Here is a 21,779-nt window from a genome sequence, read left to right as displayed (position 1 = left end):
TTTATTGTAAAAGTTGTCCCTGAGATACTTTATCTATCAACAACTTAACTGTGTAAAATATTTTTTTCTTCTAACCAGTTGGTGTATTCTTCCCCGGCATTTCTTGGGGTTACGGTATTTGCAGCCATTTCCTGGGGTCCCTGCACGGACAGCCTTCCAGGACGCTTTTCTTAGTTCCTGGAAAGAATCAGAAGCAGAAACAAGGAAACTCAGACAGGGCAGAATGTGAGACGCCTCAAGACAGACCCAAGTCAGGCAGCAGGGCTGGGGCCAGCTTCCCCTGGGAAGAGCAACAGCTGCCAACAGTGTGTTGGTTACTCTTCCTAATGTTCTTATACCATGAGTAAAGGGACTGATGAAGAAAGGGTTTATTTTGGCTCACGGTTTGAGGGCACTTGGTGGAGAAGCTCTTCGACAGAAACCACATCTGGCTACATTGTACCCAGTCAAGAAGCAAGGAGGGATGAGCCAGCTGCTCAGCTCACTCTCTTCTTACTGGTTTAGTAGTTGGGGCGTGTCAACTCACCTAGTCTGGAGAATCCGTCACAGTCCCACCCAGAGGCCCGCCTTCTAGGTGAATCTGGATCCTATCAAGTTGACAATCAGTGTTAGCTGCCACAGCGTCCGCACACTAGCAAAGCGCTGTCCTCCAGCATGAAGGACTTGTGTACTCCAGAAATAAGTATTTTAAATACAGTACACTTTCAACGTAAATGCCCCTGGCATCCACAGACAATGAATTCCTTTACAATTCAGATCTCCATTTGAAGCTCTTATGAGGGTTTTTAATTTTTACATTTATTTATCTGGGTTGGGGTGGTGTGGGGTGGTGGGAGATGTTCATGTGCCGTGGAGCATGTGTGGAGGTCAAAGGACAGCACAGAGTAGGTTCTTTCATTCAGTCAAGTGAATTCCAGGGATCAGCCTCCTCAAGGCAGAAAGCTTTGTGGTAAGCATCTTTGCCTTCTGAGCCATTAAGGGACTTTTAAAAAACAGTAACACGTGGACTAGAATCTTGCCGGAAAAATGCTTTGGAGACTCCTGAGGAGTCTGTTCAACCTAGGACACTGTTTATTGAAAAGGATGTCTGTTCTCTGTGCCTCATAATAGAATAAATCATAGCTAACTAATCTATGGTAAGCCTTAGGGTCCTCGGACCTGCCGTGACTAGAAAAGAATGAAGATGCTCAAATGCGAGCCTTAGACGATTGAAATGTGTAATCCCAGTGTGTGCCAGTCACAAAGCAAGCGAATGAAACAATTGATTTATCACTCACAGTTCTGTGGTCCATCTGGGTTGGACTCAGCTGGTGTTTCCTGCGGTCTCCAGCCAGACCATTCTCACAGCCGTAGACAGACACAGCCTGAAGGGACAGCTGGTCAAAGATGTCTCTCCTGCCGGGTGCCTGAGCCCCAGCTGGCTCTGGTGGACTCCACAACAGCTTTCCCCATGGCAAGCCCACAATGCTCTTGTTGTGCCCAAACTCTGAACCACACAATCACCAAGAGACCCGACGAGTCTTTAATGAATTAACGAGTTAACTGTATTAACTGGGGTCCTCCATCCACCCAACACACCGGATGGAGCAAGAAGGAGGAACCGTGGGGCAGGGAATTTATTGCAGTAGAGCAAAGGGAGCATCTAGGGTCAGCAACAGACTCAGGATTGGTGCACTTCCGGGCTGGGGCAACCTGTCCTGAGTTGATTGGTCAGCTGCAGCTGCAGGTAGGTTGTTATGCTCAGAGGCCCTCCCAGGGCGGTTGCTATGCTCTGCATTCCAGAGCCCCCCAGCCAACTTCTGATTGGTTCCTTGCCACAAGGATGGTGTCTGTCAGTTTATTCCCAGTGTTTAGGGGAGGTCGGGAGTTCAGCACATCTTGCTGGGTCTTTTCTGCAGCCTGTCACGGCTGCCAGAGCAGGGGGGGCTGGGTGAGGGTCTGGTCCCTTCACTCTCGAGAGCAGAAGAAGAGAGCTGTGGCACACCCGTGTTTTCCCGCTCTATTTTATTACTAACCATGTCTGCTAACAACAAATTTAAAGACAGAGGAGTGGCAGAGCTACCAAAGGGACAGTTTGCAGATTTCCAGTATTCTCTTCCTGCATATGATCCTAGCTTCTCGTTCGTGAGCAAGGAACTAATGAGCGTTTGGAGTGCTGTGGGCATTGTCAGTCCACCAGCAAAGGGTGTTCAGGCCGTGCCTCCCACTCACTGCAAGCTAACTCCCAGCGAAGGAAGGCTGGGTCACCCCGACAGAGCAAAGCCACGGGTGTACTAAGCGGATACCACATCTGCAGGGGCATGAGCTGAGGGAGAGAGCCTTCGGCTCCACGGTAAGCATACACGGGCCTGCCCTTTGTCCAGGTGTCATGCCTGGACATGCGCCTTCCCCGAAAGCACAGCTCCCCGCCCCCAAATGGTCGAAAGAACATCACCCGGAATGGACTCCTTCACACCCAATGCAGCAGCGCGGAGTCATGCCAGCACCCCAGGGTGTATCAGTCATGCTTTGCAGGCTGCTTCCCCAGAACCAAGGTGCGAGGAGGCCTAGGCCATCCTTTAATGGACCCTCTGGTGAAGGGAGCCATCATATGAAATGGTCCAGCCAGCTGGAAGCTTCTGTGGGAACAACTGGGAATGACTCCTCTCAGGCTGGGGAGCTGGTCAGTCTGCAGAGTCCAATGCTCCGGCAGTGACCGGTCGAGAGTTAGAAACGTCGTATTAAAACGTACTGATCAAATTGTCCCTGCCACCAGGCTTTCAAGGCCCCTGCCCATGTTTACCCACAATGTGCAAGGCAGTCAGTATTTTTACTGGCTGGGTGAGTCACCCGTTCCTCATGACAAATCTGAGTCTGCTTGAATGGACTGTTGATATTTAGAATCAAGAAATGGCCTCTTTCAACAAATACTTGACATCTTTTGACACAATAGTGTTAATGAGCATACAGGGGGTCTATATCAGGTATAGAGAGCAGTTAGCCTATTCATTAACTATTCTCCACCTCACTGTTTGGGACAGGGTCTCTCACTGGCGGCTGGCCAGAAAACTCCAGGAACCTGCCCTGCCTCCCGTCTTCCCAGGCTCTCAAGCTCCTCCCCACGTTTGTCCACCACTTGCAATGCCCGACTCCACAATCACCTTGTTATGTGGTTGCTTGCGTGGCAAGTGCTTTACTGACTGAGTCAACCCGGCCCCATGGTAGTTATTCTGAGAATGTCCTTAGTTATCTCAGCCCTCTTAGTTGGTCCTCCGTGAAGGTAGCATTAAGGGTAAGTGGCTTCCTATGATACCATTTAGATTATTTCCTTATATTTGCACCCTACTCCCTGCTCAGTGATAATTACCGTGATTCCTCTTACACGGACTTGAGCATGTGAACGAATATGCACATATACATACATACATGCACACATACATACATGTCAGTACTTTCCTTGTCAGAAAAGGCTGACTCTTACGGTGCTTATGACAAGTCTTGCTTTGCTTCCTCTAAACCAGGATTTTGATCCTTAATTTCTTGGTTCTTTCTTTCCCGTGTCCGTAGGAAGGTGAACAACCAGTCTAGTTTTCCTTCCTCAAAGACAAAACTGGCTTTCCTTCCTATTGAAATCTGAAAGGAACCCAACAGTCAATGAGATTGCCCATTCTGGCTATTTTTCCGTCCTGTTCCAAACCCCACTATCCTAAAGGCCGTGGGTTAAGAGCTATGTAAGACACAGTGGAATCTGACCTCAGCCCTGGCCTCCTTTAGCAGCTCTGGTTGCGCCTCTAACTTCCCTGGGGGTGCCGTCCTCTATGCCTAGGTCCTTGAGCAAACTTACCCTACAAAGCATCGGCGCCATCTCCAGCACTGGTGAAAACTAGACAGTTGCAAGCTCCACTCCGTGTATTCTGAAGCACAGTTAAGTGTGTGGTTAACTATGGTCCTTCAACTTAAGAAAAAGAATCCACTAGTATGTTTGGTTCATGGTCATGCACAAGAAATCTACTTATTAGTTAAAAAAACAAACAAACAATAAAAAAAGAAGCCAGGGTTTGCCATTTCCAACAGGACAACAAACACTGACCCAGAAATAGGGAAACGTCTTAAAAAGATTGCCCTTTAAGGGCTTTCTTGGTGGTGTTCTCTAGAGGAGAAGCAGAGAGTGCCCAGACCCTGCAGGTTGGGGGATGGGGTGAGAATGGACTCTGCCATTTCTGTCCCTCTGCCCCTCAGGTGCTCTGCAGTCTCCTTCCTATACACCGCAGATCACTGTTTCCTGGTGACGGTTTTGGCTTGCAGGCTCTGGTACATTTTCTGCTGCCCCCCAGCAGTCGGAGCTGGCTTCAGCCTTGGTGAGTATTTCATTCCCCATACAGCCTGATGCAACGTGGCTGTCAGATGTAAGCAAGCCCCTGTTTCAGACCTGAAATCCTGGCCGAAGGAAGTTTGGATCGCACTGACTCACAAGGCGTATTGATTAACCCAGGAAAACTGATGAAAGTAATAAGAAATGCAAACTCACATCAGATACTGTTACCGGCATCCCTGCAAGCAGTGGAAACGCAGGGCTCCAGCTCAGTTCTCTCCCTACCACTCCTGGTTAAGTTTTAACGACCACCATGACTAGTCAGTCTTGCAGAGCTCATGGAGAAATAAGATTACAATCAACCCAATGGTAGCCACTTTACATATAAACGATAATTGCCATAAATACAGAGGATTCCGTCTGCTCCGGTGGCAAAGGAGCAGTTTGTAAAGAATATACTGGTCAAGGCACTTATTTATATGGGGAAGAGGGGTAGGGATGCCTGAGAGACTCACTAAGCTAACGGCGCCAAGCTGACCATACCCAGCAGTGGTGTCCTGGCTAGTTTCCCATCAAGCCAACTTGATGCAAGTTGGGGTTATCTGAAGGGAAGAGACCTCAATGGAGAAAATGCCCCATAAGATCCACTGTAAGGAATTTCCTTAATTAGTGGCCAGTGGGGGACAAGCCCCGCCCACTGTAGGTAGGTCCATCCCTGGGTTGGTGATCCTGGGTTCTGTTAAGGAAGCAAGCTGAGCAAGCCAGTAAGCGGCATGTCCCTCGATGGCCTCTGCGTCAGCTTCTGCCTCCAGGTTCCTGCCCTGCTTGGGTGTCTCCCCTCACTGCTTCTGACGAAGCAGTATACGGAAGTGTACATCAAATCAACCCTTTCCCGCCCAACATGCTTTTGGTCATGGTGTTCCATCTCAGCCACAGTCACCCTAGCTAGGACAAGTGGCTGGGAGAAGGGGACTCATGAATAGACATCTCTCTTCTTCACAACGGGGGTAGGAAAAAGCCACTCCCTAGAGTAATGTCAGGATCCAGCGGGAGCCACCCGTGGGCTTCTACGCATCGCTGGAAAGAAAGCATTGCCATTCTGGAACCAGAAGAGGGCGCTCTTTTCCCCCAGCTGATTCCATCTGTGCCCAATGCTCTTTGTTGGGGAGCAGGCTGCAGGGCTTCTGGGCTTGCTTTGGCCTAGATGATTATGCACTGCAGAAGGACAGGGAAACGGCGGCAGGGGCCTCAGTGCACAATTCCACAGCCCGAGGCTAAGTGGGGATTACTAGGATGGACCCACGGGAGTGTGGGAGCCTGTTCTTGTCCGCAAGATTGAACTCCGAAAGCGATTTTTCAGGGATTTTGTTCTTGAATATCTACACAAAGAGCAAGGGAAGGTATTGGCCCCTTTCCTTAATTCCTGCATAGTTGGAGACTTGGGTGTATTGAAACATCCCAAGCGCTTGAGCTATCTAGCGTGTGAAGTTTGGATGCCCATGAGAGCAGGACATAAAACACACCACGGAACCGGCTCCTGGATGGCAGGAGAAACGCCACGGTCCAGGGCCAGCACTCCAAGGCCAGTAGGCGGGGAAGCGCGGAATGGAATTCTAACCAGGCATCCATCGGCAGACTGTGGGAAACAAACACATTTTTGAACTGTCAGTCAGCAAGAGGCTGAGACCCAAGACTCTAGGTAAGACAACACAAAGTAGCATGGTGGATCCAGAGCGGGCTGTTCCTGCTTCTCAGCCGCAGTACTGGTGTCCTGACATTTCTGGAATCTGGGTACAGCTTAGGAGACAGCAGAAACCACGCAGGAGGCATTTCTCAGCTAGTTTCTCAACAAACGCCAAAAATCTGTCACCAAGCTTTTTAGGATGAAAAGGGTCGCATGGCAAGACAATACGAGAGACCATGTCTTTGCCATCAGACAGCTGTGAGAGCCGGTGGCTACCCAAGATGCTTCACTCCATAGTACCTACAGAAACCGCTACCTGTAAGGACCCTGTACCAGTGACTCCTGGGGCTGCTGCTGCTGCTATTATGAACTGCAATGTAAATATCTGATAGGCAAGATGTCTTATGGTCATCCTACCCCCAAAGTGGTTGTGACCCACAGGTTGAGAACTGCTAATGTAGCTGCTTCTGGTTTTCATGTGCTGTTTAGGAATGACCTGGAAGATTTTATGGATCTTCAATAAATTAAAGTTCTATTTCCCTAATGTGTGAGAGCAAAACAAAAAAAGCAAAGTTGCATATGCCAGTATTTATCTCAGGATGTAGGCCATATACTTCTTGCAACAGTAGGCAAGCTCGCTCTATGCGCAAGTCCCACCGACCATCAAGAACTGCTGATGTAGCATCATTTAGGAATCCCACGGCGCAAGCCAAACTAAGGATGGATGCGGTCTATTCCAATTTTACTGAAACATTCCCAGGAAGATTTCCGTGGCAACACTCGCCATGCCTGCTGAAGCCTCCCAAGGCCCCAAGGCGACACCAGACTTAGGACCCACCATGCATGTTTATTTCCATGTCTGACCTTCAACCTCCAGTGAGCCAGCCCTCCGCTTGTGGCGTCTCAGGGGATCGTGTTTAGACTGCAATCGCAGCAGACTTCATAGGTCACGAGCTCCAGCGGGATTCGGGCAGGGTGTGGGAGACCTGTGGGGAACTCGAGGCTGTGTCCCATGGAAACTATTCAAACGTTTATAAAACATTGCAAAGGTCAAACAAAATACTTCTGTAGGCAGGTCCTCTGATTTATGCTCCAGTCGGTTCACCCACCCACACCACGAGGCCAGCACAATTTCTTACCCGTCTTTGGTTCCCCAAACTCTCGGCTCAGTACCTGCTCCTAGCTGATTCAAGAGAAGTGTTTATCGGACGGGGAAGAGGAAGAAGTGGGGTATCACCGTATAGCTGAGAACACAGGTCTCAACCCTGCACACGCTCAGTGAACACCCTTCTAGGCCAGGGCCAACTAACTCAACGGGGTGTGGGTATGAACTGAAGCTCTAGGCAGGCTCAGCTGTGAGGCTGGGATAGGTTGAGTGGGTCCACACGAGGTCATTACTTCTGGAGAACCACTTGAGGGCCCACTGCTTAGGACAGATTGGGAGGTGTGGGCAGTTGTGCCTGGGAGTTAAAGAAAAAAAAGATATGGGGCTGGAGAGATGGCTCAGCGGTTAAGAGCGCTGCCTGCTCTCCCAAGGGTCCTGAGTTCAATTCCCAGCAACCACGTGGTGGCTCACAGCCATCAGTAATGAGATCTGGTGCCCTCTTCTACCCCGCAGGCAGAACACTGTATAGATAATAATAAATAAATAAATAAATCTTTAAGAGGTTAAAAAAATGCTTAATTGGGACCAAAGCAATGAAGTCCCTGGTAATAATGATCTCTTTCCCACAAACATAAGGAGAGATATCCCAAATCACTTTTTTCCAAAGCGTATCCTCTAAACAGGACCCCACCAAACAACTCCAAGTTGTATTCTCTGTTCTTATCCTGCCTTCAAAGAGCAACCCCCAAACATCAACTAACCCAGCGCTCACAGCCCCTTTAGACCTTGGTATCATGTGAGCAAAGGGGTGATTATCAGAAGATGTGATGCAGGCATGAGCAGAGCCCTCTTCAGACCGTGCAAAGAGGGAACCAAGGTCACCAAAAAGGTCAAAATGTCCTAACAATAGCTAACTGAGCAAGTACATCGACAGACTTACTGTTCACACACTACACTGATTGTATTTTTACAAGTGTATGCATATTTACATATTTAAAGGATACTAAAATGTAATAATAGGAAGCATATATTTCCTTGGGTGGTGAGACTGTATTTTTTTTCTTTTGGTTTTTATGAGACAGAGCTTCTCTGTATTGTTTTGGAGACTATCGGTCCAGCCCAGCCTCGAACTCACAGAGATCCGCCTGCCACTGCCTCCCGAGTGCTGGGATTAAAGGCGTGCGCCACCATCACCCGGCGAGACTGTATTTTTCTCTCGTTTCTTTAAAATTATCTACGATGATCTAGGTGTCTCCATTGTGCAACTATGATGCTTACAGTCTGATGAATAAGCTTATCTTCAAAGAATACGGTAGTGTCGTGATTTTAATAAGCTCTGAATGCATAAGGGTTTATGCTAAAGTTCAAGTAAGAATAGAAGCATTTTTATTTGTTTTGTAGCTTTAGATAATCCAATCACATTGAAAAAATGCTTATTCTAACCGTCATGAGAAAGTAATTCAGATGAGCAGGGGAACTCACTTCAATGGGCCGGAGTAGGTCAGTTCGAACTCACTTCAATGGGCAGAGGTGGGTCAGTTCAACCCACTTCAACAAAACATTTCCTGAGGATTGAACCAGGGAGGTCTGACACAGACGGGTTCGGCACGGCCCCCAAGTGCCGGCCCAGGCCTGGAAGTAATGTCCCATGTCCCACCTGAGGATGGAAGCCCCTGCAGACCCTGCAGGAGTCAGCAGCGGTGGATGCTCTGATTTGGGGGGGCCTAAACTCAGAGCCTAGGAAATCCTGAGAGGGGAGCTAGAGGGAGGAGGGCCAGAATGTGCTGCTGGTTCCACCTTGCTGAGGAAGCTCCCGCTGGCAGGAAGCAGAATCACTCAGCCTTTACAGAGGTGTAAACTGCTTCCTTAGAATACGGCTCAGGGTGTGCAAATCCTGTTTTAGCCATTTAAAAGCCCCCGCCCGCCACCATCCCCGTGGGAAAAAATTTAAGGCATCTAAGAAAAAAATCAACTTATATGGATTAAAGACTTAAACGTAAGATCTGAAACTATGAAGCCACTAAGAAAGGACACTGGGGGAAATGTTTCAGGTCGATGCAGCGGGCATAGATTTTTCTGGATAAGAGCCCAGGAAACAAGAGCAAAAATAGACACCGGGTTACATCAAACCAAAAAACGCTTCTTTACAGCCAAACAATCAACGGAGTGAAGAGGCAGCAGCTACAGGGTGGGAAGAAACTCGTAAACTAGCCACCCACCGAGGAATTAGCTTCAAGAGTGTGTGCAGAGCTCAAATGGAGCTCACGCTCCAGCATTGAAACGTTGACAATGACGACCCTGTTAACCAAAACGGCAACAGACTTGAATAGACATTTCTCAAAAGAAAATGTGTATGGATGGCCAGTGGATATATTAAAAAAAAAAAACAAGCAACTTCACTTAGTCATCGTGGAAATGAAATCAAAACCACAATGAGATGTGGCCCCAGTCCAGTGAGGATGACTAGTACCAAAAAAGATGGGACAGTGACCGCGGGAGCCAAACATAAGCTGGCAGCCATGTACCTCCCCATACCCAGCGCTGATAATTGTGAAAGTTCCTTCAAAGGACTAAAAACACTGTAAGAGAGGTGTGACCTGTTCCCTGAAAGCTGTCTGCACATCTCTATGCTCCCAGGCGTGGACCGGCCCTTGTTGACTAAGATGCTCATCGGTGAGCAGCGTGGGAGAGGAAGAGGCCACCAGGCCACGGGGACGGGGCGGGGGAGGGGCTCCTTTTAACCGGTTTCAGTGCCACCCCAGGTGCTCTACTGTATGTGCTTTCTTCCGGACAGCAGCCGTCCCCGATGCAACCGGAATGAGCTCTAGGGAGCCCAGGAAGAAGCATGTGGCCTCACGTATGGATATCCTGCCGGCTATGCGTCGCCCCACTATGCGTCGCCGCTCGCAGGCCTCCCTTGCAGATGGTCCTCCCGGGTCATCCGCGCCCCGGGAATGCAGACACGTGATTTTTTCCCCTGAGGTATTTCATAGCGAGTGCAGTAGTGCAGTGCAGTGCCGATCCCCAGAGCACCCACACCATCCAGGGACTGGACAGGAGGCGACGAACCACCACCCGGCACACCACACTGTTCCTTCAGGGAACAGCGTGGGTCGGGATGTGACCAAAATAAAGACTCTAAACGGCTAATTCCCGGCTTTCAGTTTGCAGCAAAACTTGGGGATGGCCCTCAGCTTAGAGGAAGACAGCCTGTAGAATCCAAGTCTTCTGGGTGACACAGCGGTGAATGGGTAGCTTTTGAAATAAAACAGATTACCTTAGGAGGCACCCCACCACAGACCAGTCTCAAATGTACCAAGTGGTTGCCCAAAGTGATTGGGTGGGGTGGCAATTAGATGATTTCTACCCACCTGGAATTTACAGAGCCAACAGGAAAGAGATGTAACCACGATTGATTAGGTTAGACAGACTGGAGCTCAGCCGGGGATACCTCACGGTCTGGGCAGAAGGACCCCGCTGGGTAGGATCTGAATGGATAAAGGAAACTTTCGCAGAGGCACAGCATTCCATCTTTCCCGTCTGCTGAAAATGATGCAAAGGGCCGCTCCATGAAGACGCTCCGGAGGCCTGAAAGCCCCCACCTTGAGGTCGGACTCAATGCTGCTGCTACTGCCTCAGCCCAACTCCTGAGAGGACGTTTTACAATCTCCAAAGTCACAGTGTGATTACTTTGTGCTACTTTATTTTTCCTCAAATATCTGTTAAGTTTTTTTTAATAGAAAATTACAAGTAGTTAGAAATAGAAACTAAATCGTGTTGAAGTGACTCAGTCTGTTTTTTGTGTGGCTCTAAGCATATACATTAACATGTGTGACCAGGAAGGGTTTGGTCCCCTGTGACACTTGTCAAGTGTCAGAAGCAATCTAAACAGATCACTTCTTATCTTGAACCTGACCTTGCCCAGGGTCTCCCTCCAGTTTTCCCACAGGACGTGCCTGTGGGTAAGCTTTTAGGAGGAGCTGAACAGGCAAAGCCTGGGCTGTCCGGGGTGGCCTCCGAGAGCTGAGAATATACTCCTCATCTCCCTGCAGTGCCCAGCAAACTGCTACTGTTGCCATTGCCCCGATTCCTTCCTGATGTTGAGCTCAAAGAGCTAGCAAGCTGGGAGAGCGCTTGAGCTAAAAGCCCACTTTTCCAGCAGCTTCGTTAGTCATTATTCCCAGATTGTCCTCTATGCGTGCGTGCCTGTGGGGCTGCTGGGACTGAGCTAGTGGATGGTGTGCATCCCTCACAGCAGAGTGAGAACAGGGCTGTGGACCCCGCAGAGCATCCCTTAGGCTTCCCTTCCCCGACCCCCAGTCCTTCAGTAGAGACACGTTCCTGACCTGCACAGCAGTGCAGCTGGGCAATTACAGTATGGTGAGGATCCAGCTTGAGAAGTTAAGTAAAAACTGGCGTCTTCAGAAATGCTCGCTCCAGTCCATTCTGATCTTGATGGCTTGTGAAACACAGGAGGCGGGGCCAGCAAGAGTTCAGTGAGTAAAGGCACCTGCTGCCAAGACGGACAAGTTGAGATGCCCAGAGCCTACACAGTGGAAAGAGAGAACTGACTCTTGTAACTGCCTTCCGTGTGTGCGTGCGCTATGGCATGCACGCTAGCACATACTTGAGTGCACACGAGCACACACACATGTGCGGGGAAACACGCGCACCACATACACAAACAGATGAAAAGCCGTTTTAATTATAAAAGAAGACATTTATTTCTCACTCCCGAACGTGTGAAGTCCAAGTTGAATGCCTGGCAGACTTGGTAGCTGGTGAAGGCTGTCCTCACTCATGTCCCCGAAGTCTAACTAATGCCACCCACGTGCGCATGGGCGTGGGGCCAAGCCGCTGGTGCGTGCTGTACCAACCAGGTGCCGTTCCGCAGGACGAGAGTCTCGCTCAGTGCCCTCTTCATCAAAGCTTCACTTTCCTTGAAGCCCAGGGGTTGGCACATGACCGCTTGTGGCGTGTCTCACCTCGTCCAGTGGGTGGTCATGTGGCTCAGTGAATCTCAGCTGCCTTCAGACGCCCAGTACTGTTAGAACAGTCTCCCTGGAAAAAAAAAAAAAAGTTGTACCAAGAGGTAGGTATTTCAGCTATGTGACTTTGATGCATATAAGAAAAATCTTTTAAAGAATAAAAAACCATTTCTCCCCCCCCCTTTTTGTTGTTGTTTTTGTTTTGTTTTTTGAGACAGGGTTTCTCTGTATTGTTTTGGAGGCTGTCCTGGAACTTGCTCTGTAGACCAGGATGGCCTCGAACTCACAGAGATCCGCCTGCCTCTGCCTCCCGAGTGCTGGGATTAAAGGCGTGTGCCACCAACGCCCGGCCCATTTCTCCTCTTTGATTGGTGTGCAGAATCCTCTCCTTGAATATGTACAGGACTGATTACTGTGAGCGTTTTCAAGCCAATCGCTTTCTTGTTGTTTGGAATCGATCATCCAGGCATGAACTGTGGGGAAGTGGACCTGAAGTGGGGGAGGGCCAAGCTCAGAGTGATGCTGCTGCCCCCATCTGGCCAGAACTCAGAGTGATGCTGCTGCCCCCATCTGGCCAGGACTCAGAGTGATGCTGCTGCCCCCATCTGGCCAAGCTCAGAGTGATGCTGCTGCCCCCATCTGGCCAGAACTCAGAGTGATGCTGCTGCCCCCATCCGGCCAAGCTCAGAATGAAGCTGCTGCCCCCATGTGACTGATGTGTCATACTGCATGCTGCTTCTACAAACGCATTAGTGGGCTGTTCACTGGTTTCTTCCTTGTGGACACAGAGGGAATTCTGGATGTGGAGCTACCACTAATCATCCCCTTAGGATAAGCTCACTGAGGCCGAGGGACACGTGTGCTGAGACCACCCAGGCCAAAGCCTGGGACAGACAGCATCTGCAGACTGGGCGCCATGCTGGGAGCCCTTTAGAGCCCAGGTGCCCACAGAAGCTGGTGAGAACGGGAGCGGTCGGGCAGGGGAAGGGACTGCACCAGGAGCTTCACTCCATCTTCTCAGGGCATCAGTGATGCCCTGCAGCCGGTCCGGTGGGAGGAACTGGGGAATGTTGGGTGGGGTCCAGGCATTGCTCCTCCGAGACTGGCCTGACCAAACAACCGAGCTCCAGCCCCACCAACAGGCCTGTGCTCCAAAACAAGTGAGCGGTCTCTGAGGCAGGGCTCCTGGGGGGGGGGGGTGCTAAGCAGGATGCTGAGAGGCAAAGATCTCAAAACACCAACACCTGAACCCTGGATGTCCCGGGAAGAGGCTGCAGCTCAAGTCCCATTTGGACCCGAGAAGGCCTTCAATAGTGCCTCCCCCTACCCTAAAAGCTCAGCAGGAAGAAAGGCACAACTGTACTGAGGGAGGGTGATGACGTAGCCACGAAAGAGAGTGTGCGAGCCCCAGGAAGACCACTATGACGTAGCCACGAAAGAGAGTGTGCGAGCCCCAGGAAGACCACTATGACGTAGCCACGAAAGGGAGTGTGCGAGCCCCAGGAAGACCACTATGACGTAGCCACAAAAGAGAGTGTGCAAGCCCCAGGAAGACCACTATGACGTAGCCACGAGAGTGTGCAAGCTTACTGTTTCCCCATGCCTTCTTCTCCCCTCCTCTTATCCCCCTCTCTTTTCCTTGGTTCCCTCTCCCCTCCCCCGATGTTCCCAATCTGCTCAGGAGATCTTGCCTCATTCCACTTCTCTGGGGTATCATGCATCTCTCTTGGGAACTTCCCTGTTTCCCAGACTCACTGGCACTGGGATTGTAGGCTGACACTCCCCTGATCCATATCTAAAATCCATATATGAGTGAGTACATACCATGTTTCTCTTTTTGTGACTGGGTTACCTCACTCAGGATGGTTTCCTCTAGTGCCATCCATTTGCCTGCAAATTTCAAGATTCCATTGTTTTTCTCCGCTGAGTAGTACTCCATTGTGTAAATGTATCACATTTTCTCTATCCACTCTTTGGTTGAGGGGCATCTAGGTTGCTTCCAGGATCTAGCTGTTACATATAATGCTGCTATGAACATAGTGGATCAGACATCCTTGTTGTGTGAATGGGCATTTTTTGGGTATATAAGAGTGGGATTGCTGGGTCTTGTGGTAGACTCAGACCCATTTTCCTGAGGAATCTCCATACTGATTTCCATAGTGGCTGTACTAGTTGGCACTCCCACCAGCAGTGGAGGAATGTTCCCCTTTCTCCACATCCTCTCCAGCACAAACTGTCATTGCTGTTTTTGATTTTCGCCATTCTGACAGGAGTAAGATGATATCTCAGAGTTGTTTTGATTTGCATTTCCCTAATGGCTAAGGATGTTGAGCACTTTCTCAAGTGCCTCTCAAGTTTCTCTATTTAGTTCAGTCCCTCACTTTTTAATTGGATTCTTTGGTGCTTTGGAGACTTGCTTCTTGAGTTCTTTATAAATTTTGCAGATCAGTCCTCTGTCAGATGTGGGGTTAGTGAATATCTTTTCCCATTCTGTGGGCTGCCTTTTTGTCTTGCTGACTGTGTCCTTTGCCTTTCAGAAGCTTCTCAGTTTCAGGAGGTCCCATTTATTAATTGTCAATCTCAGTGTCTGTGCTATTGGAGTTATGTTCAGGAAGCAGTCTTCTGTACCAATTCGTTCAAGGGTACCACCCACTTTCTCTTTTAACAGGTTCAGTGTGGCTGGATTTATGTTGAGGTCTTTGATCCATTTAGACTTAAGTTTTGTGCATGGCAATAGACATGGATCTATCTGCAGTCTTCTACATGCCAATATCCAGTTATGCCAGCACCATTTGTTGAAAATGCTTTTTCCATTGTATAATTTTAGCTTCTTTGTCGAAAATCAGCTGTTCATAGGTTTGGGGATTAATCTCAGGGTTTTCAATTCAATTCCATTGGTCTACCCATCTATTTTTGTGCCATTACCAAGCTGTTTTCAGGAATATAGCTCTGTAATAGAGCTTGAAGTCAGGGATGGTGATGCCTCCAGACATTGAGCAGTGTTGTCTTGGCTATCCTGGGTTTTTCGTTTTTCCATATAAAGTTGAGAATTGTTCTTTCAAGGTCTGTGAAGCCCTCTTACTCTTTATGTCTCCCCTAACATCTAGAGCTCCGTCAGGCTCCTGGGGACACTGTCCCTTCTTTCCGGCAGCCTCAGCCCTCTCCTAGCAGGGCCTTGAGGCCTGTTTTCTCCCTAGGCAAGCGACTCCAGCAACCTCCACGTCAATCCGTTTTAACAGGTTAGCATAAGATGTCTTTGTTGATCTGTTCTAACATCATCACAGTGACCAAGGTTTATTTTGCCGTCATTTCTGAGGGCTCAGGCCACGGTGTCTGGGAAAGTGGCACGATGACTCCCGTCGGGCGGCTCAGAGAGGCTCCCCGTATGGAGACACGGGAAGCACAGAGGCTTCTAGGGCCTCAGCCCTGGGGACCAGCGTGGCCCCTGTTTCGGGGTAAGTCGTCTCCGCAAACACTACTCCTGGGTGCTCTTCTATATCCCGGGTGACCCTTAGTGAGGATTGGACAGGGCAAAGCACTCCCAGGCTGAGCCAACCTCACGCTTAGGTTTATTCCCTCAAACGATCACCTTTCCAGACTCTAGAAGGAAGGATCTTGTATACTTCCAGTCAGGGGAAGATTTTTCTTCCTCACGTTTAGGTTTATTCCCTCAAACGATCACCTTTCCAGACTCTAGAAGGAAGGATCCTGTATACTTCCAGTCAGGGGAAGATTTTTCTGACAGAGAACCACAGGCTGCCACGGTTATGTTCTGTCCTTGGCTGTCACTGTTACCAGAGGCCAAAGAGGGAAAGGCACACTGTGGGCTGCGTTCCCTGGAGTAGAGACCCTGGGGGGGAGGGGAGGAAGGGGGAGGGGCAAAGAGCTTGGCCTGTTTTCCTTTCTCTGTGGTCACTGTGTGTTTCTGCGTAACTCACAGAATATCCGGCTGTCAAGCGCGGAAAGGAAACATTCTGTGAGACTCTGGGAGTGGAGGCCACACGGACTGAGTGACAGGGAAGGCACGCCATCAAGATGCACACCAGGCAAGGAACGGTCAGTCTCTCAACCCCGTCTGCACTCAGCATATGACTCTGATCACACACAATAGGCCACCTCGAAGGCAGTGTATACAGTATATATACACTCTATACAGTATGCATACAGTGTATACACCTCAAATATACACAGCCTTCCAGAGAGTCACACAGACACTCATTGTGTCTTTTCTGCCCACTACAACTTCTCCTGTGATATAAGTCTGTCTGAACGACCTGAAAGACAAAAAAAAAAAAAAACTACTGAAGGCTTATCTTCATCCGTCTGCATGATTTTGCATTAAAAGTAAATCCCATACAGCTCAAGGGAACAACAACCAGGAAGCAGAGAGTCAGGCGGGGGATGGAGCGACTGTCCACTGCTGCAATCATCTAAGACTCACAGACACTGATGAGATCTAAAGAAAGAGGAATAACGATCCTAACTTAGAAACCTAGAGACGGCACCCATCTTAAACATTCTAGACAAATGTCTGCGCCCAGTGTCCCCCATCTGTGAGTTTTATGCAGCTGCCGAAAGGAGATTCCAGCCCTTTGTTTAACACGGATTGGCTGAACACACACTTACCCGGTGGCACTGTGCCAATCACATAAACATGCCTCTAACACATTCTCCCTTCCTGCCAAGCAGTGGCCGCCACTGGGTTCCTCCATCTCTGTAGTTACCCATTGCGTCCTGTGTGGTTAGGTGGCCAGCGAGACGGGGGGTAAAGACTCAGTGCCACCTTGTGGGGAAAGAAGGAGCAGTACCTGGACTGGGTCAGCATGTGCATGCTACGTGTGCATGTACTCGGGCATGCCTGCATGTGTGTCATGTATACAAGTACACGCTGAGACACGTCTGAACAGCACGACTGAGCTTCTACAGATGGGGCAGACTAAGCTGGACAATTCTGTTGTTTTCACAATAAACATGTGGGCTTTTGAGTCAACACAATGAAAAAAAAAAAAAGAAAGGTTGATGGACATGGAAAGAGACAGTCAGAGCATACAGTTGCACTGTACTGGGGGAGATGGGGGTGTAACCCACGGGCTCAGATGCAGGCAGCAAAGTTTTCCAGTCACCTTCCGGGCCCAGAACACTCTACTTCTGGCTGGGAAAGTGCAGGAAGAGCTTTACATATGCTGCCTGCGTTCCCTACAGATCTACGGGGAAGACACAGGAGAGTTCTCTTATGAGCTCATCCTCACCCTCCTCCCGTGTGGTTCTGGCACGTGTGGCCTTCCGACCCACACACTGGGACTTGAGCTGCAAGGCAATGGTACGAGGGGGTGGTGCCTTTGGGGAGGAGGAGCCCTCGTGAGTGGACCGGTGCTGCTGAAGGAGAGGGGAGGGGGCATGCTAGCACCCTGCATCCCTGCACCTTCTGCCAAGTAAGGGCATGGCCACAGAGCGCCGTCTTGGAGGCAGAACTTTGGACTTCTGGACTCTCCAACTGTGAGAAACCAGCTTCTGGTATTTACAAATGAATTAGCGCATCTCCTATTGCTCCATGTTCAAGAGAATTATTTACTTGTACCATTTCTATATGACACTGTAAAATGTGTCCCACTCAATCCTGTGAGTGCCCTTCAAGTCCCACCCAGAACTGCTGTTCCAGAAAAATCTTAAAAACAGACTGGAGGAAGTCATCTCCAAAGTGAGCATTTTTTTTTTTATTTTCCTTTAGATAGAAGTTCATCATTTTATGCATGGCTAAGAAAATAGTCCAATAAAGTACATTTTCATGGTGGGCTGTTTAAAATCCTGTAATAAACGTGACAGTGTTTTTTAAATTGTTCCAAAAATAACTGGAAATAGTCTTAGAAGAGCTTTCTGACATCAGTATTTCCTCTGAGGTGTAGTACACACCAAAATGTTCGTTGTTGCCACTAAAAATAGTGGTTTGTTTCCTGGGAATACCAAAGTTCCGTTCTCCTAGAACAAATTATGTACAGAATATACACATCCTACGTACACAAGAGCAGAACACAGGGTCACGTGGACACGGAGTCACGGGAGGCGTCCTGTAGCCGCGTCCTGGGCACTCGTCCTTCTCCTGACACTACACCCTCATTTCCGAAGAAGCATGTGCAGCTGGCTGTGCTCATCCGCCGCCGGGGCGGTCCACCGCCTCTTCAAGTACTGGATGTCAACTGTGCCAGAGGCCCTGGCCAACACCAGCGCCACAGAGCTACCACTGGCCTTCTCGGGATCCCCCATGACGGTCATGGCCACAAGTCTGCAGGTGAGAGAGAACGTGACATGGGAAGTCAGGACACAAGTGTGAGCTTCAAAACATCTACTTTCAAGGGAGGTGTGAAATAGAAGAGGCACTTAAAAAACGCTAAAACAAAATACTAGAACAAAACACGCACACAAGGGTGACACCCCCTCCTCCCTCTAACAGCAGGGTCTGCACACTGCCTCAGCAGGTCCTCCCACCACATGGGCAGTGGGGTGATCCCCAGTGTGGGGTTCCCCACAGAGCTGTCCTCCAGCCCCAGGCCCCCATAGCAACAAGCTCCAGTGAGCCAGCAGTCCCCAGCCCATCGTGTGTTCTGGTGAGAAATCGGGTCTTCTTGACACGCTGTGTGGCCTCTCCTCCCCAGTGTCCCTGCCAGGCTGAGGACACGCCTCCAGCTCCATCCACCCTGAACTCCTTCAGAGATCCGGGAAATACCGTCTGAAGGCAACCCAGTGCCCACTCAGATCCTCCTCACTCCCAGCAGGAAGTGTCCCATCCTTCTGCCCCGGCTTCCCTGGGTCTCCTCTTGTCAGACTTTAGAGATGTAGATGGATTCATGTGTGAACCCAGGTGGAGGAATCTGCTGATTGGTTTCTGCATTTCTTTTCAGGGCTCTCTAACTGGGGCTTAGTGATCCTCCTCCAGCCTCAGTCTTCCGTGACTGGGATGATGGGCAGGAGCCACTCCCCTCAGATCTTCATGTATTTCTGTTTCCTTTTTTTTTAAGACAAGGCCGGGAATGCCCCATGAGCCCCGGCTGGCCTCAAACTTGTAATCCCCCGCCTCAGATTCTCAAGTACTAGGATTACATTTATTCCACTATAGCCAGTTCTCCTGATGGATATTTAATTAGAATAAAGTAGACACAAATCCACATCCCTAAGCCAAAAGCTATCTCCAGTAGATAACCACTTACGATGGAAAAATTAGTTTTCTTCAGCCAAGTTCTACTGAGTACAAACCACACTTAAAATCAGGCCCTAAGCCCAGAAGCAGACGGCCCACACAAAACAAATTCAACAGCATCTTGGGAGATTTGTTTTGTCTGACAATGTTTTGTCTAGACTTTTTTTTAACCTTATAGATCTTTTGCTTATATGTCATATCTTATGGATTTTCTTTCTGTATGTACGAATGTGTCTCAGCATCTGTTTGTTTCTTGTGACTTTTCTTTGGCTTTTTTCCTTTGTTTGTTTTGTCCTGTTCTGGACTGTTTGTTTTTATCTTATTTGTTTTTATTATTATTATCACCTGTTTGTATTCTAATGAGAGAGCAAAAATGAAAGGGTATGGATTTGGGTGAATCCAAAGTGGGTTGGATCTGGGAGGACCCAGGGAAACGGAAATTGTAATCAGAATAGATTGTTTGAAAAAAATATTTTCAGCTGGGTGGTGGTGGCGTACACCTTTAAAAATCCCAGCACTCGGGAGCAAAGACAGTTGGATCTCTGTGAGTTTGGTCTATAAAGCCCTGACAACACACACACACACACACACACACACACACACACACACACACACACACACACACACACACATACATATTTATAAAATTTCAAGAACAAAATATAGGAGACTAGACAAACTGGGGGCAAGAGAGAACTCTTCCAAATGAAATCTTCTATACATGTTGTTACTTTGAAATGAAGGAACAAAGGCAAAGAATTATTTCAAAGCCTTAGCGACTGGCCAGTGAGTTGGCTCAACCAGTAAAGGCACTGGCTACCAAGGCTGATGACCTAAATCCTGGATCCTACACAGGGGAAGGAAAGAACCAAGTCTCACACATTGTCCTCTGAATGCTACATGGGCACCACAGCATATACGACTGTGCACACACATAAGCAGATAAGTAGATAGACAGATGATAGGTAGACAGACAGACAGACGCTAACACAGTAGCGTCAATACAATTCACACCAGCAGGGTGCTTGCACACATGGGTGGAAAGGATGCTTGGGGACTGGTGTGACTCAGGAGCAGAGAGCTGGAGGGTCTGACAAGAACACAGACTCCATGACTTTTGTCTCGTATGTCCTGTCCTCTTTGAGAAACTAGAGGGAGTTGGTTGCAGATCACACAAACATATGTGGAATCTGTAAGACACTCACACGGAAAATGTTTCTTCCTGTATGATAATAATGAGGGACTATTACACTACTCTCCTATGGCCTGTGCTCTTTGGGGCTAAACGTGAGACAGCTGCATCTTAAAGAGACTTAGATAGTATTGCTTAACTGAACACTATGGGCGAAGCTGATGTAGAGGAACAGGGTGGTCATGATGTGTCAGTAAGGAGCAATTATAGCGGGCACACTTGATGGAGCTGCCGGCAGCAAAGCGGAAGCATGTCTGGGGGTCAGAGGGCGCACAGGAGCCCTGCGTATCTTTCTATTTGACTGCAAACTAGAACTACCTTTAAAAAGTACTTTTGACTATCTAACATATAAATGCAGCATTTAATTTAAACTTAAACATGTGACTTAAGAAAGACCAGAGATGAAGGTGACAGGCCTTGCACTCACCTGTCTGGAGAGATGAGCTGCTGGGCCACAGGGCCCAGGTCATTCTCAAGAAGGTCCCAGACATAGATCCTGGACGCACCATCCTGGACCAAGAACACAGTGGGCCTTGTCGGGGACCACTGCAGGCTGGTGACAGAGCGGCCACGGGTACTGCCGTCCCACTGCAGAACAGGCCTCTCAGACGTCAGCTGGTGCAGTCTGATGCTTCCATCTGAACAGCCAGCCTGCAATCGGGGCATGGAAACCCTGCTTTACTTTCTTTTTAAATTAAACCTCAACACCCAGCTAATTGTCTCAGAGCGGTTGGCTTGCTTTTGTTCTGAATATAAAGACATCAAACCTATCTTCACAAATAGCGAGTGAGCACTCACCCTGGAAACGGACACCAGCCATCACTGCACTCTCAGAAAGCACAGATGAGTGTTTGTTGAGTGCCTCTGACTCCAGCACAGGATGCTGGGGTGGGCTCCACAGGTGGAATGTCACCTTTTAAACAGTTGTATTTGTACTAACAGTATGGTTATATGTTCCCTTTGGATTGAAATATTTATAAATTTGCTCTTATGAAACACAGCTGGTTTAGTGAAAGATCAAATTACTAGCCTATAAAGAGAAGATTAATTCTTCCTTGCTATTTAATCCTTTCCCATAATAAAAAGATGGACTTATATAAAATTCTAAAACTGTGCCCACGTGTGTGTGTATGTGTGTGTGTGTGTTTGTGTGTGTGTGTGTGTGTGTATTCAACTAGAATGTCAACAAGAGATCATATTGTAGGCCGGGCGTTGGTGGCGCACGCCTTTAATCCCAGTACTCGGGAGGCAGAGGCAGGCGGATCTCTGTGAGTTCGAGACCAGCCTGGTCTACAGAGCGAGTTCTAGGACATCCTCCAAACAATAC

At 48.8% G+C, this 21,779-nt stretch overlaps 1 protein-coding gene across 5 annotated transcripts in view; it reads right to left on the bottom strand.

Annotated features, from left to right (window-relative positions):
• Window positions 1-11,779: 11,779 nt before the first annotated feature.
• Window positions 11,780-21,779, bottom strand: part of Dync2i1 (dynein 2 intermediate chain 1) — a 51,893-nt gene continuing 41,893 nt past the window's right edge. For 4 of the 5 annotated variants that reach the window (XM_013123948.3, XM_013123949.3, XM_021235547.2 and 1 more), the window contains exons 21-22: window positions 20,880-21,103; window positions 17,763-18,348 (exon numbers count right to left, since the gene is read on the bottom strand). In XM_013123948.3, the coding sequence (XP_012979402.1) occupies window positions 18,180-18,348; window positions 20,880-21,103 (393 nt within the window). In that variant the 3' untranslated portion in view covers window positions 17,763-18,179. Of the gene's footprint in view, window positions 12,142-17,762; window positions 18,349-20,879; window positions 21,104-21,779 lie in introns of those variants that run through there. The other variant, XR_001197364.3, reaches the window with a different exon arrangement.

The sequence above is a fragment of the Mesocricetus auratus genome, unplaced genomic scaffold (genome assembly GCF_017639785.1).
Source record: "Mesocricetus auratus isolate SY011 unplaced genomic scaffold, BCM_Maur_2.0 Super-Scaffold_15014, whole genome shotgun sequence".
Taxonomy (NCBI): domain Eukaryota; kingdom Metazoa; phylum Chordata; class Mammalia; order Rodentia; family Cricetidae; genus Mesocricetus; species Mesocricetus auratus.
The sequence above is the reverse complement of the archived record's forward strand: the minus strand, read 5'-3'. Positions and strand labels throughout refer to the sequence as shown.